This window comes from Ursus arctos, unplaced genomic scaffold (genome assembly GCF_023065955.2).
Source record: "Ursus arctos isolate Adak ecotype North America unplaced genomic scaffold, UrsArc2.0 scaffold_8, whole genome shotgun sequence".
Classification (NCBI taxonomy): domain Eukaryota; kingdom Metazoa; phylum Chordata; class Mammalia; order Carnivora; family Ursidae; genus Ursus; species Ursus arctos.
The window spans coordinates 70413906-70426605 of record NW_026623100.1 but is presented as its reverse complement, the minus strand read 5'-3'; the positions used below and the strand labels follow the sequence as shown (position 1 = coordinate 70426605).

The window sequence follows — 12700 nt, the reverse complement described above, 5'->3', positions numbered from 1 at the left end:
TGGTAGTTTCCTAGGGGCTTCTGTTTAGAACATTTCATTATGTTTTATTTTTATATATCATACCAATAAGAAAACCATTAAGAAACCACTAGCATTTAATAAGAATAAACCATCTGATAAGCACACAAAGATAATTATTTTATAATACCGGAAATTTAAGATGGCAAAATATTTCCTCAATCATTATTATACAGAGAATAAGGAAGAGCTAGTAATTAGTATAAAATATGTTGCTCCAAAGAAATCTTCCTAAAACAAAAATTACAGTAACACAATTCTTAAAGCCAGGGGAAAATGTACTGTATTTGAGTAAAAGATGGGCTGCCTGACATGAGCTAAACATTCATTAAATACTTAAAAGATTTGAAGAGGTAATTTTTTTTCCTACAAAATTACATAAACCAGTATTTTATTCCTGTCCTTTCTACACTACAACTATTTATTACTATTTACCTTATTATTAAAAACATACATATACCTCATGTCCACCTAGCAGAGTATACTCATCTTGAAAGGCAACTTACCTGATGAACCAAATCCACTGAGGGCTGAGCCTATAGCAGCACCCAAAGAGCTACTGCTTCCAAAGCCAAGAGATGTACTTCCAGGCTGGCCAGGTCCGTGAGAAAATAAAGAACTGCTCTGGGAGCTACTAGTCAAAGAAGTGCTCCCATAAAATGAATTGGACTGCAGATTCGTGCTTGGCGGCTGCTGCTGCTGCTGCTGCTGCGGTGGCTGAGTGCCAATTGGCCGAAAGAGACCGTTTGTGCTGCCTGTAAGACTATTTGCAGTCCCTCCAGCTGCTGCTGCCGCTGCTGGAAAATAAATTTCAGATACTTCTTGAAACTACTGAAAAGACTATTCTCTATTTTTAAATTATCTCAAAGAACACCAGAAAAATATTATCCCTGAGAACATCAGTTACACTTACCAGCTTGTGCTGCTGCTGAACTAATTAAAACAGGTGTTGGAGCCATTAAACGAACTGGAGCTCCAAGGCCAGTTCTTGCTCCAGGGCCAACCACTAAGGCACCAGTCTGATCATAATAGGCAGTTGGAGCTAGTACTTGATAGCCTAGATAATATTAAAATAAATGTTTACTAATGAGAACATTTGTTATAGAAACATGCATGTTTATCTTCCCCTGCATTTGTTTTTATCAACCAGAAAACATAATTATATACTGTTAATATAAAATCATTAAACACTTATTATATGAAAAGCGAAGACATTTGAGAAGATCTTACTTACTAAATACGTGGAAATGCAATACAGTACCGGTAAAATTGTTTTCTCTGAATTTTAAGAGCTCCCTTCCACTTACAGACTACCGAATGACGAAGTACCTTCTTTGATACAGACACTATAGGCTATCAAGCACTGATATTTGAAAAATATTACCTATTAGTTCTGAGAGGAGGCATTTCAGGTAGAAGACTCTAAGAATTGTTTATTGTGCAATTTTAATCAAGTTCTAAACCAAGTGCTTCATTACCAGCATTCCTTTAGATTTTCATTTGTAAGCATCCATTTAAAAACTTAAGTCATGATATAAACAGATACTTTAAAATCGTAAGGTAACTCTTTTTGTAAAGGTTCTCAAGCTAAAAGTTTGAATAAAAATCATGCAGGCATTAGTTTTATTATAGCCTTAAGGACAAGGCTGGTGACAATTTGCACTATTCAGAACTGTAGTTCTCAGGAGAGTGAAGTTTACTTCTTAGCAGCCTTTCTCAGTGGGGATTCCTTATCTTAAATACAGAACAGAAAGTAACTATTGTTAACAGAAAAGAGACTTTCTGCCAATTCTCTGAAGGATAGTATAGAACAAGTACCACTCTAGATGCACAGGAGAGAAGTTTACTATATACAGGAGATACTTTAAGGCAGGAAAGCTGCTCCTCTCCCAGAAGTCAGGTTGAGAAAGGCTCTTACGTAGTAACAAGGACTCAGGTTCAGCAGTCTGACAACTATTTGCTAAAAGGCACTGGCAACCTCTTTAAGTTTAAACACTGCCTTCACCATTAGGGCCAACACTTTCACATGCAAAGGTTGTTTTTAATTAAATACAGTAATTCTGACTGTTTTTCAATTACAGTTTCATTATAAATGGATATAAATTAGGACGATCAACCAAATAGACATATATGGCAAAATCTGGCAGGGAATGCAGAGCTTTCAAGCCCTCTCCTCATGGAATGAATGTGATAAATCTGAGAAGACATAATTAGATATCCAACTGGAGATATAGGATTTAAAAGTCTTGAGGTCCAGGCTGGAGCTATAAAGGATGAAATCACCAAGAAAATTAAAAAGGGATCTACAGACAGAGAACTTCACATTAAGAGGCTGGAGAGAGAAGGAACTTGGGAAGAAACTATGAAGGAATAGCCAGGAAGGAAGGAAGAAAATTAGAATAATGTGGTCTCTTGCAGGCCAAAGAAAAAAGAATTTCAATGAAGGCTAAGTGATCAACAATGTCAAATGCTGCTAAAAGCTATTAAGAGTTGAGAACTGACCAATGGGTTTAGCAAAATGGAAGTCATTACGGTAAGGAATGAAAGTCAAACTGTGGTAAACTGAGTCAAGAATGGAAGAACCACAAACAAGTACAGATAATGCTTCTGAGGACTTCTGCTATAAAAAGGGCCACAGGGTAGAAAGGCGATGTTGAGAGTAATTTTTTCCTTACAGTACAGAAAATGTACTTTATTAGCAAAGCACAATACTTTAAGAATTTACTGTTATTGTGAAATAAAATATGTAAAGAGTACAAAACCCGAAAGAACAGTATGACTACAACAAAAAAATTGTAACCATCCAAGTTAAGAAACAGAAAACTGCCCAGAACCCTACCTCTATGTGCCTGCTCTACCACAATCTCCTCTTTCTCTTTGTATTACACACTACCACCCATAAATGCCTCCCTCCTTAACCACCATTTGTTTTGGGTTACTTAAAATTTTTCAAGTACAATTCATTCATGTGGTTGTATATGGATATGCATTTCCATTTTATAGCACCTCACTGGATGGATACCACAGTGTATTTATCTGTTCTACATTTACACTGTTCCCTGTTTGGGGACACTGCCAATAGTACTGCTATAAACATTTTGGTACATGTATCCTGGTATGTAAAGTGTGAAGATTTCTCTACTCCAAGTAAGTATCTAAGGAGTTGACACCCTGATTGTGCAAATTTACTCTTACTACTTTGGTATTAGTTTCAAATTCTCTGTGACTTTAGTAACACTTTATATTCTCAGACTTTTAAATCTGGCTAATCTGGATATGTCGTGGTTTTGATCTTTTCCCCATACCAAGGAGGCTAAGCATTTTTCCATATGCTAACTGGGCATCTGGATTTTCTAGGTTTGTTCAAGTCTTTTACCCATTTTCCTACTGGGCTGCCTTATCTCACTAGTTTAGAATCCTTTAATGTTTTATCTGTCTTTCAGTATATTAATATGGAACAAATACCTTCTTCCATTCCTAGCCTGACCTTCTTTATGGTGACGTTTGGGGTAATGTGTCAGATTTATTATTTCATTTTTTTAACAAAATTTCCCTATATTCTAATAGCTTTAAAATTCCACTTTTCATATTTAGGTCTAAAACTCCAGAGTTGGTCATTGAACACAAGGTAGGCAGGGGTTCAGTTTCAAAACTCTTGTTTCCAAAACAACCAATTTTACTTCATCTTTCTTGTAAAACAAGTCATTCCCCTCCTTACAGCTTTGTAGGGGTTCTTTGCTATTAGGTGTCCATTTCTTTGGGGATCTCACCTTTGGGTCTCTATTCTGTTCCACTGGTCTGTTTCTCTCTCCATGCAGTAATCTAACTGCAGCTTGGGAGTTAAGTACGACTCCAGACTAAGAATACAAGTCCTTTTACATATTTTTGTTAAGACTGTTGTGGCTTAATCCTGATTGACCCTTTGCATCTTCCTTATTTTCCTATCAGCTGTCAAAATACCATAGAAAGAACCCGATAGCAATTTTGATCGGAAATGACTGAAACTACAGGTTAATAGGGGGATAAGTGACATATTTAAAATGCTGATTTGTCCAGCGGTATCTCTGTTTAGGTCTCTTTTAATGTCTAAGCAAACCTACTTGCCATAGAAATCATGCAGACTTTTTATTTTCTTTTAATTTAGTCGTAGGTACTTGCTACTACTGTTAAGTAACTAGTTTTAAAATTTTTCATTTTCAGGGGTACCTTGGTGGCTCAGATGGTTAAGTGTCTGCCTTTGGCTCAGGTCATGATCTCCAGGTCCTGGGACCGAGCCCCCACCTTGGGCTCCCTGCTCAGCAGGAGTCTGCTTCTCCCTGTCCCTCTGCTCCTTCCCCCCAGCCCCTCATTGCTCTCCCTCTCTCAAATAAATTTAAAAAATCTTCAAAATTTTTCATTTTCAAACAGTGTACTGTTAACAGAAAAGATTTTTAAGTTGATTTTCATATCCAAAAACCTTAACAAGAACATTTTAATTCTAATACTTTATCTTCAGATTCATTTAATATACAATACTGTTTTCTCATGACAGCTTTGGTTCTCCCCTTACAGAATTTTCTAATTTTTCTCTCATGTTACAGCACTGGCTAGGGTCTCTACCACACTGAAGTGTAGGAAGAATCCTCGTCTTGTTCCAAGTCTTAAAAACTTTCAGTATTTCCCATAAAGAGGTAGTCTGTTATCCACTGGGGGGGAGGATGTCAATTCCCCCCTTAGTTTATTAAGTTAGTTTTCTTCTAATCCTAACTTGATAAAGAGGCTTTTTGTTTTTAGGGTCAATATATGAATTTGTTATGCTTTTCCTGCATCTTTAGAGAAGTTCTGCTGATTGCTTTGTTTTTATCTTTTAATGTGGCAAATTACACTATGTGACCTCCTGTAGTTCCTCTTGAATTCTTGGGATAAAACCAACTTGTTCATCATATCTTATCCTGCTTAGATACTGCTAGATCTGGCTTGCTAATATTTAATTTAGTATTTCTAAATCCGTATTTTTGTGACTGGCCTGTAATTCTCCTTTTCTATACAGTCCTTGACAGGTTTTACATTATATTGTAAAAGCAACATATTGTCTTTGTTTATGAGTTTTTTTCAAAAATATTTGGGTATTTGTGGTTTTTTAGAAGTTTATTTTTATTTATTTAAGATTTATTTATTTGACAGAGAAAGAGAGAACGAGCACCAGCGCACAAGCAGGGGGAGTGGCAGACAAATGGAGAAGCAGGCTCCCTAGCTGAGCAAGGAGCCCAGATACGGGAGTTGGTCCCAGGACCCTGGGATCACGACCTGAGTGGATGGCAGATGCCTAACCAAAGGCAGACTCTTAACCGACTGAGCCACGCAGGGGCCCCCCCCAAATATTTGGATATTTGTAAGGATTTGTAATTCAAGCGGATTTTACAAAGAGATGAAGACTAAGACTAATCATTGCAGTAGAATGATTTTGACTTTCTAATTGATATAAATTTAGATGTTTTTATTTCTATTTCTTAATATTAAAGTTTCTTTTTTTTAATGTTTCAAGTTTTTATTTAAATTCTAGTTAGTTAACATATAGTGTAATATTGGTTTCAGGGGTAGAATTCAGTGATTCATTATATACAACACCCAGTGTTCATCACAAGCACCCTCCTTAATACCCATCCCTCCACCCACCCTCAGTTTGTTCTCTATCAGTAAGAGTCTCTCTTATGGTTTGCCTCCCCTTTTTATTTTTCCCACCTTTGCCCTACATTCATCTGTTTTGATACTTAAACTCCACATGAGTGAATCATATGGTATTTGTCTTTCTGCAGCTGACTTATTTCAATTAGTATAATAAATCTAGCTCCAACCACGTCGTTGCAAATAGCAAGATTTCATTCTTTCTAATGGTCCATCGTGTGTGTGTGTGTGTGTGTGTGTGTGTGTGTGCGCGCGCGCGCGCGTACACACACACCTTCTCCATTCACCAGGCAATGGACATTTGGGCTCTTTCCATAGTTTGGCTATTGTTGATATTGCTGCTATAAACATTGGGGTTCATGTACCCCTTCGAATCAGTATTGTTGTATCCTCTGGGCAAATAACTAGTTGGTACAATTGCTGGATCATAGGGTATTTCTACTTTTAACCTTCTGAGGAACCTCCATACTGTTTTCCACAGTGGCTGCATAAGTTTGCATTCCTACCAGCAGTGTAACAGAGTTCCCCTCGCTCAGCATCCTCCCCAACATCTGTTGTTTCCTGTAATGTTAAATTCAGCCATTCTGACAGGTGTGAGGTGGTATCTCGTTGTAGTTTTGACTTGTATATCCCTGATGCCAAGTGATGCTGAGTAGCTTTCCATGTCTGTTATAATCATCTGTATGTATTCTTTGGAAAAATGTCTATTCATGTCTTCTGCCCATTTCTTAACTGGATTACTTACTTTTTGCGTGTTGTGTTTGATTAGTTCTTTATAGGTTTTAGATACCAACCCCTTATCAGATGTCATCTGCATATTATCTTCTCCCATTCTGAAGGCTGCCTTTTAGTTTTGTTGTTTCCTTTGCTGAGCAGAAGTTTTTTTTATCTTGATGAAGTCCCAGTAGTTCATTTTTGCTTTTGTTTCCCCTTACCTCAGGAGATTTGTCTCCGAAGATGATGCTATGGTTGATGTCAAAGAGGTTGCTGTTGTGTTCTCCTCTAAGATTTTGATGGTTTCTTGCCTGACATTTAGGTCTTTCATCCATTTTGAATTTACTTTTGTGTATGGTGTAAGAAAATGGTCCAGTTTCACCCTTCTGCATGTTGTTCTGCATGTCCAATTTTCCCAACACCATTTGTTGAAAAGACTGTCTTTTTTCCACTGGATATTCTTTCCTGCTTTGTTGAAAATGAGCTGACCATATAGTTGTGGGTCCACTTCTGGGTTCTCTACTTTGTTCTATTTATATATGTATCTATTTTTGTGCCAGTACCATACTGTTTTGATGACAGCAGCTCTGTACTATAGCTTGAGGTAGAGAATTGTGATGCCTCCAGCCATGCTTTTCTTTTTCAAGATTGCTTTGGCTATTTGGGGGTTTTCTGTGGTTCCATACAAATTTTAAAATTGTTTGTTTCTAGCTTTGTGAAGAATGCTGGTGATATTTTGACAGGGATTGCACTAAATGTGACAGGTTTTAGTATTTAGATTATGCTAGTGCCATAAAATGACTTGGGAAGTATACCCTCTTTTTTCCATTCTCTGAAATTTTAAAAATTGAAATTATTTCTTCCTCAAATACCTGGCATTTTATGTTGGCCTGAAGTTTTTGTGGGGGAAAATTTTTGATTACTCAATTCATTTCCTTAACGGTAATAGACTTCAGATTTTCTATATCCTATCCTCAAGTCTGTTTGGTAAGTTACATTTTTCTAGTTATTTGTCTATTTTGTCTATATTTTCCAAATTGTTAATATGAGATTGTTCCTAATAGCTTCAAATAATTATTTAATTTTTCTGATATTGGCTATTTATGCCTGTTTTAAATCTTTTTTTGCTAAGTCTCTCAGAGATTTATCAATTTTATTAAGTCTTTTCAAAGAAAATAACTTTTGGGATAAACTGACTCTTTTTATTGTATGTTTGCCATCTATTTCATTCACATCAGCTCCCATCTTTATTATTCGGTTTCCTTCTACAATTCTTTGGGTTTATTCTCTTCCTTTTATAGTTCCTAAGTAGAAACTTACTTTCTAATGTATGCATCGGAGCCTCTTATATTCCCCTCCTATGTTGTTTTGGGTGTAGTTCACGAGCTTAAATTTGTAGCATTTTCATGATCATTCAGTTCAAAAGCTTCTAATTTCCACTTACCTTTCTACTGAGAGTCTAAAAAGACACAGGGGCTTAAAAAAAAAAAAAGGCACCCCCACTCAAGAATTGTACAATCTAGTAAAGGAGGTAATGTACTATTTCCTTAATTCTAAGATGCCACTTTGTTATAAGACATAACACTCATCTACTAACTGCCCTTCAGGGAGAAATAGAAAAAGCTGTTCCACTTTAAGACATTTTCTACCTCTAAACATGGTAAAATAAGTGCAGAATTGAGAAAATAAATCACAAACAGCTAAATGAAATCTAAGGCAGACAGCCGTACTAAAGAAGGGTGCAAGTTATGTGCCAAAGGAAGGGAGAAGGAAGAGTAATTATTGATGAAAAAGCACTGGGAAAGAAAGATCAGGAAGGCATCATGGAAAGGATATTAAAGGATGACAAGCAAAGCTAATTACAAAATGTTTACAAAGCTAGGTTAAAAAAAGGAAACTGTTAAACTCTGTATATCTCAATTTTGCTTAAAATGTATAAAAGGGTATTCTAAGTGAAAAGCCATTAGCTAGGACTAGAGGCATAAAAGTGCAAGTATTTTGGGGGGCAGCGTATGATCTAGTTTGTTAGAGCATTGGACTGTAGGAGGACACTACCAATTAGATAGTTTGGGACTAGATCACGAAAAATATTAAGAACCAGATGGTATAAACTAACCTGTATTTTTGAAAGGTAAATGAAAGAATAAAAAGATGAGCAGAAAAGACTGGATGCAGACAGAGTTAGTGGGAGGATAAGGAAGAGGCTGAACAAGAATAGCAGAGATGAGAAGAAATGAATAGGAGACAGAATGATTAAGAACGGACAAGTTACTGAATGTGGATCATAGAAGAAAATCAAGAGTTGAAGATGATACTGAGGCTGAAACCAAAAGTTTTTAGTTTAAGAGGATAGTGGACAGCCTGGAGGGCGTGGGACCAAGCACAACTGCCTCACTGAGGCATGTGGATGGGGGCATCCGTGGCCCTGGTCCTCTGGTCCTCTGGCCCTCAGGCATGCAGCCAGGGCGCAAAGCAGAGATAGCTTGCTGGCTCCTCTCTACTCCCCTCCACACTACTCCTGGGTAAAGGTGGCGAAGCTGAGGCTCCGAGAGCAATGGTTTGAGCTCCCACTCCAAGTGATGAATTCATCTTAATAGGTTTGGAACAGGCCTTCCATATAGTTTGTACTTCAAGACTAAAAACACTTAAAAGAGTGAAATTGCACAGCTCACCTATAGCCAGCTGGACAGCATAATTTTTAGGAATCAAGAACTGACACTGGATTATTTTCTTAAGATTAAACCTTGAAAGTCCACTTGCATGTGGCACAGCCATGTGCACACTTGAGCGTGAAAACAATCTTCCATCAAGGAGACCTCTCTCTTGAGCTAAATCAACATCAGTGGTTTGAAGAAGAAGAGATCCCCTATCTGACCAAACTTAGCCAGACAACTTAAATCAGTCTTTTTGAGCAAGGAGTAAAGCTGTACAAAGGTGGCCTGATCACTCCTTTCTGCTTGCGCCACCACCGAGCAGCCCCCTCTAGGATGGCCAGCTACATGGAGGTCGTGCCCTGTACAAGGGACCCTGGCTGAGATAACCAGTGAGAGCTGAAGTCCTGTCAGGCTCCATTCACCAAGCTGAGTTTATGGGTGTATGGCTGTGTCTACTCAGATGATGTGGCTCCTTTTCTAAGTTGTACCAAGGTACCTGTATGGGCTAGAAGCAGTTCTGACCATTCCAGTACCATACCCCAGTTCTACCCAGGATTATATTCCTTACCTCAGATGGAACGAAGATTCTCATGAACAGATTAGGTTTATTGTAAAAGATAAACTATTTGACCCGAACTGAAATCAACTTTACAGCTAAAACTCCAAGTATTACTACGGATATGAATTATGCTTGTATGTATTTATATGTGTGGATATCTAGTTAAGTGGATACACATTTTTAGGTATCAGAAATTAGCACAACTTAAACTTAGTAAATGTTGAAAATAAAACGATTTTGGGTACTGGGGGGAAAAAAGAGGATAATGGAATTAATACCAATGTGAAACAGAGTAAACAGTAAGGTAAGTAAATCTGGGAGAGAGGTGTTCATTTTTTGACACTGTCCGTTTGAGGAATGGCTGGAACACACACACAGTAATGTCCTACACAAAAGCAGAAATGTGTTAAGCGTTCAGCAAAGAATCCAAGTTGCAGATATAAACTCAATTAGTTTGCTGGTATAGGGATGATGGCTGAAAAGGTGAAAGTAGACAGACTTTCCCCCACAAAAAAGTAAAGTATCTATTGTCCTGATATTGGAACTGAAGTTCAAAGAGGAAAGTAACTTGGCCAAGGTCACATAACTAAGTGATACAGCAATTTGGCAGACTTGACTCCAAAGTATCTAGTCACTAAGCCAGACTAGCTTCCATTTTTAAGGATATATAGAGAGGAAAGGGAGACTGATAAAAAAGCATGAGAAAGGAAAGTCAGGAGAATAAAATATCACAGAGGGTAGTGTAATGGTAGAGAGGAATTGTAGAGCTGGACATCATCAACATGATGAAATACAACAAAGAACTGAGAAAAATAAGAATGGAGGAAAGGAGGTCACACTTTGCGATTATTAGAGTTATTAAGATTACTGAAAAGGAATCATGGAGGCAGGGCTTAAAAGAAGTGAGGGATAGAAAGAGGATCCCAGAGCAGTCTAGCAGTGTCTTCCATAAATTCGTGCTCAGTTCCCTTTGTCTTGTTTCCATGTCCCTCCACATCTACAATTTCAGCTTCACAGTGCATTCGCAAAGGTCTCTAATCCACTAATCCACAATGGCTCCAGGAAAGCAGCTTTCCTGAAGGAAGTACATGGCTGGGGTTAAAAAAAAAGAAAAGAAAAAGAAAATAACAAGAGCGCTTCCATTCTATTATTTGTACTTCAGGGACTGCAGTATTAACATCTTTTCTTTATCCAGAGGGCTAAGACAAGATGATTAAATCAGACCTTAGAATCTCAGAGAAAACAGAATGAATGCAATCAATTGATAAATCCTTAAAATAACTTAAGTATTCAGCAGCACACAACACATAAAAGAAACCCTCAACTACACGTATTTTCCAATACATTAAACATATTTCCTAAGTGATATGAGTAGAAAATGTAACTACATTACAATTAAATGGAACCTGGAACTCACATTTCATTAATAAATAATCTACATAACTACTCATATACTAGAAGTGAAAAAATAGCATACTTAAAAGAGAAAGTGAGTCTTTAGGAGTGGAGAGAATAAAGGAATAAGAAGTGACCCTTTACCTACTGATATTCAAATGCAGCTTTAAATTTCACTTTAAAAACATAACAAGTGCTGCTTTCATTAAGAAAATACCTTCCTTCCATTATTGTAAGTAGTAATTTTGTATCTTGTTTCATAAAAATCTACTTCACAAAAAAATGTATTCTGTTGGCCCTTTCTGAAAGTTGTAGTGTGGTAATGGGAAGAAATTTTTATAATTTTCTTTGTATTAGGCTTTCATAGGCATATTTTCAAAGACATTATCAGGTTATAAATAACAATAGTTTAAAATACTATAAATGAGCCGAACATAATAGAACAATATTCAAAGTGGAAAATTTTAGCTGCAAATTTCTCAATATTAACGAAATGATCTTTGGCAGCAATGGCAGATGGCATCTACAATGCCAACACTAACTGATTCTATTTCTTGAAGCACTGCTTCAAGAATTCTGGGCTATGTTAAGTTGGGAAAATGCCATACACAGAAGAAAAAAATGGATGCATTGAGAGGTCTAGTACATGTATGCCATCCCTGTTAAGTCTCACATATAGTACCGATTTCAACTATTGGCATCTGAGTTCTAAATAACTTACTGCAAGGTAGGCAAGACTCTAAAGATGTTTCTTCATTTTTTCACTTTTCAATGTGAGTATCTACGTTTAACATTTCAAACCTATGCAAATTTCTATAATTAACTAACTATATACCTGGCATGCCGGTAGCAAGACCCTGACCAAAAGCCAAAGTTGGATTTGCTGCTGCGAGTGATTCTGCCTGCTGCCCTTGTTGGCCCTGATTGGGAGTAAGAGGGCGCTGACCTGCTCCAGCTCGGAGAACCTACAAAGGACAAATGATTTCCTTAAAAATGAAATAATAAAACAACACATAAATAAATTTATCCCGGGCAACTCTGTATGTATGATAAACGGTCTCTGGATATTCTCTAAACATATTTATGTGCAATGAAATGCTGACTTAACATGAAAAAATATAAAATACTTGAAATCAAAAACACAACTACTGGCTCTTGGCAACTAGAACGATCTATTAAGTAACACGGAGATTTTAGAAGGCCTTTGGGAAAAATTATTTCTAGTTATTTGTGTCCTTTAACTTACCAATGTATTAAAATAAGAGAAATTTACTTGGAGAGGGGAATGGCAAAATCTTAGATCACATTACTTTCACAAAGAGAGATAAACAATTCAGGACAAGGGGGATTCATTGTTAACATCACCTGTGTAAGCAAGCCTCACACATAGGTGTGTGTATTGTTCAGGTAGTATGGTATTTTCATGTTTGCCCAAAGAAGATAAAGAATTTATTAAATCATGCTGTGGTATAATCTATAAGGACTGAGCAAAAGGACAGCTTCAACAGAACATCAATACAGTACTCAAGTATATAAAGGAAATTTAGAACAAAATTTAGCTGTCAAGTAACAATACACTTGGCATTCAGTTGCTTCTTTGGTATAAATACGAAGAATTTGACAACCAGAATTCTGAAATCATCGATAGTGTTTTTACATTTATTAAAATAGTTCCAGGAATGCGGGGGGGGGGTGT

The 12700-nt window shown here is 36.9% G+C and overlaps 1 protein-coding gene across 12 annotated transcripts in view; it reads right to left on the bottom strand.

Annotated features, from left to right (window-relative positions):
* PUM2 (pumilio RNA binding family member 2) overlaps positions 1-12700 on the bottom strand; it is a 96421-nt gene that overhangs the window by 35455 nt on the left and 48266 nt on the right. For all 12 annotated transcript variants that reach the window (XM_048222456.2, XM_048222454.2, XM_026519420.4 and 9 more), the window contains 3 exons: positions 11840-11969; positions 932-1075; positions 525-815 (listed from right to left, as the gene is read on the bottom strand). In XM_048222456.2, the coding sequence (XP_048078413.1) occupies positions 525-815; positions 932-1075; positions 11840-11969 (565 nt within the window). The remainder of the gene's footprint in view (positions 1-524; positions 816-931; positions 1076-11839; positions 11970-12700) is intronic.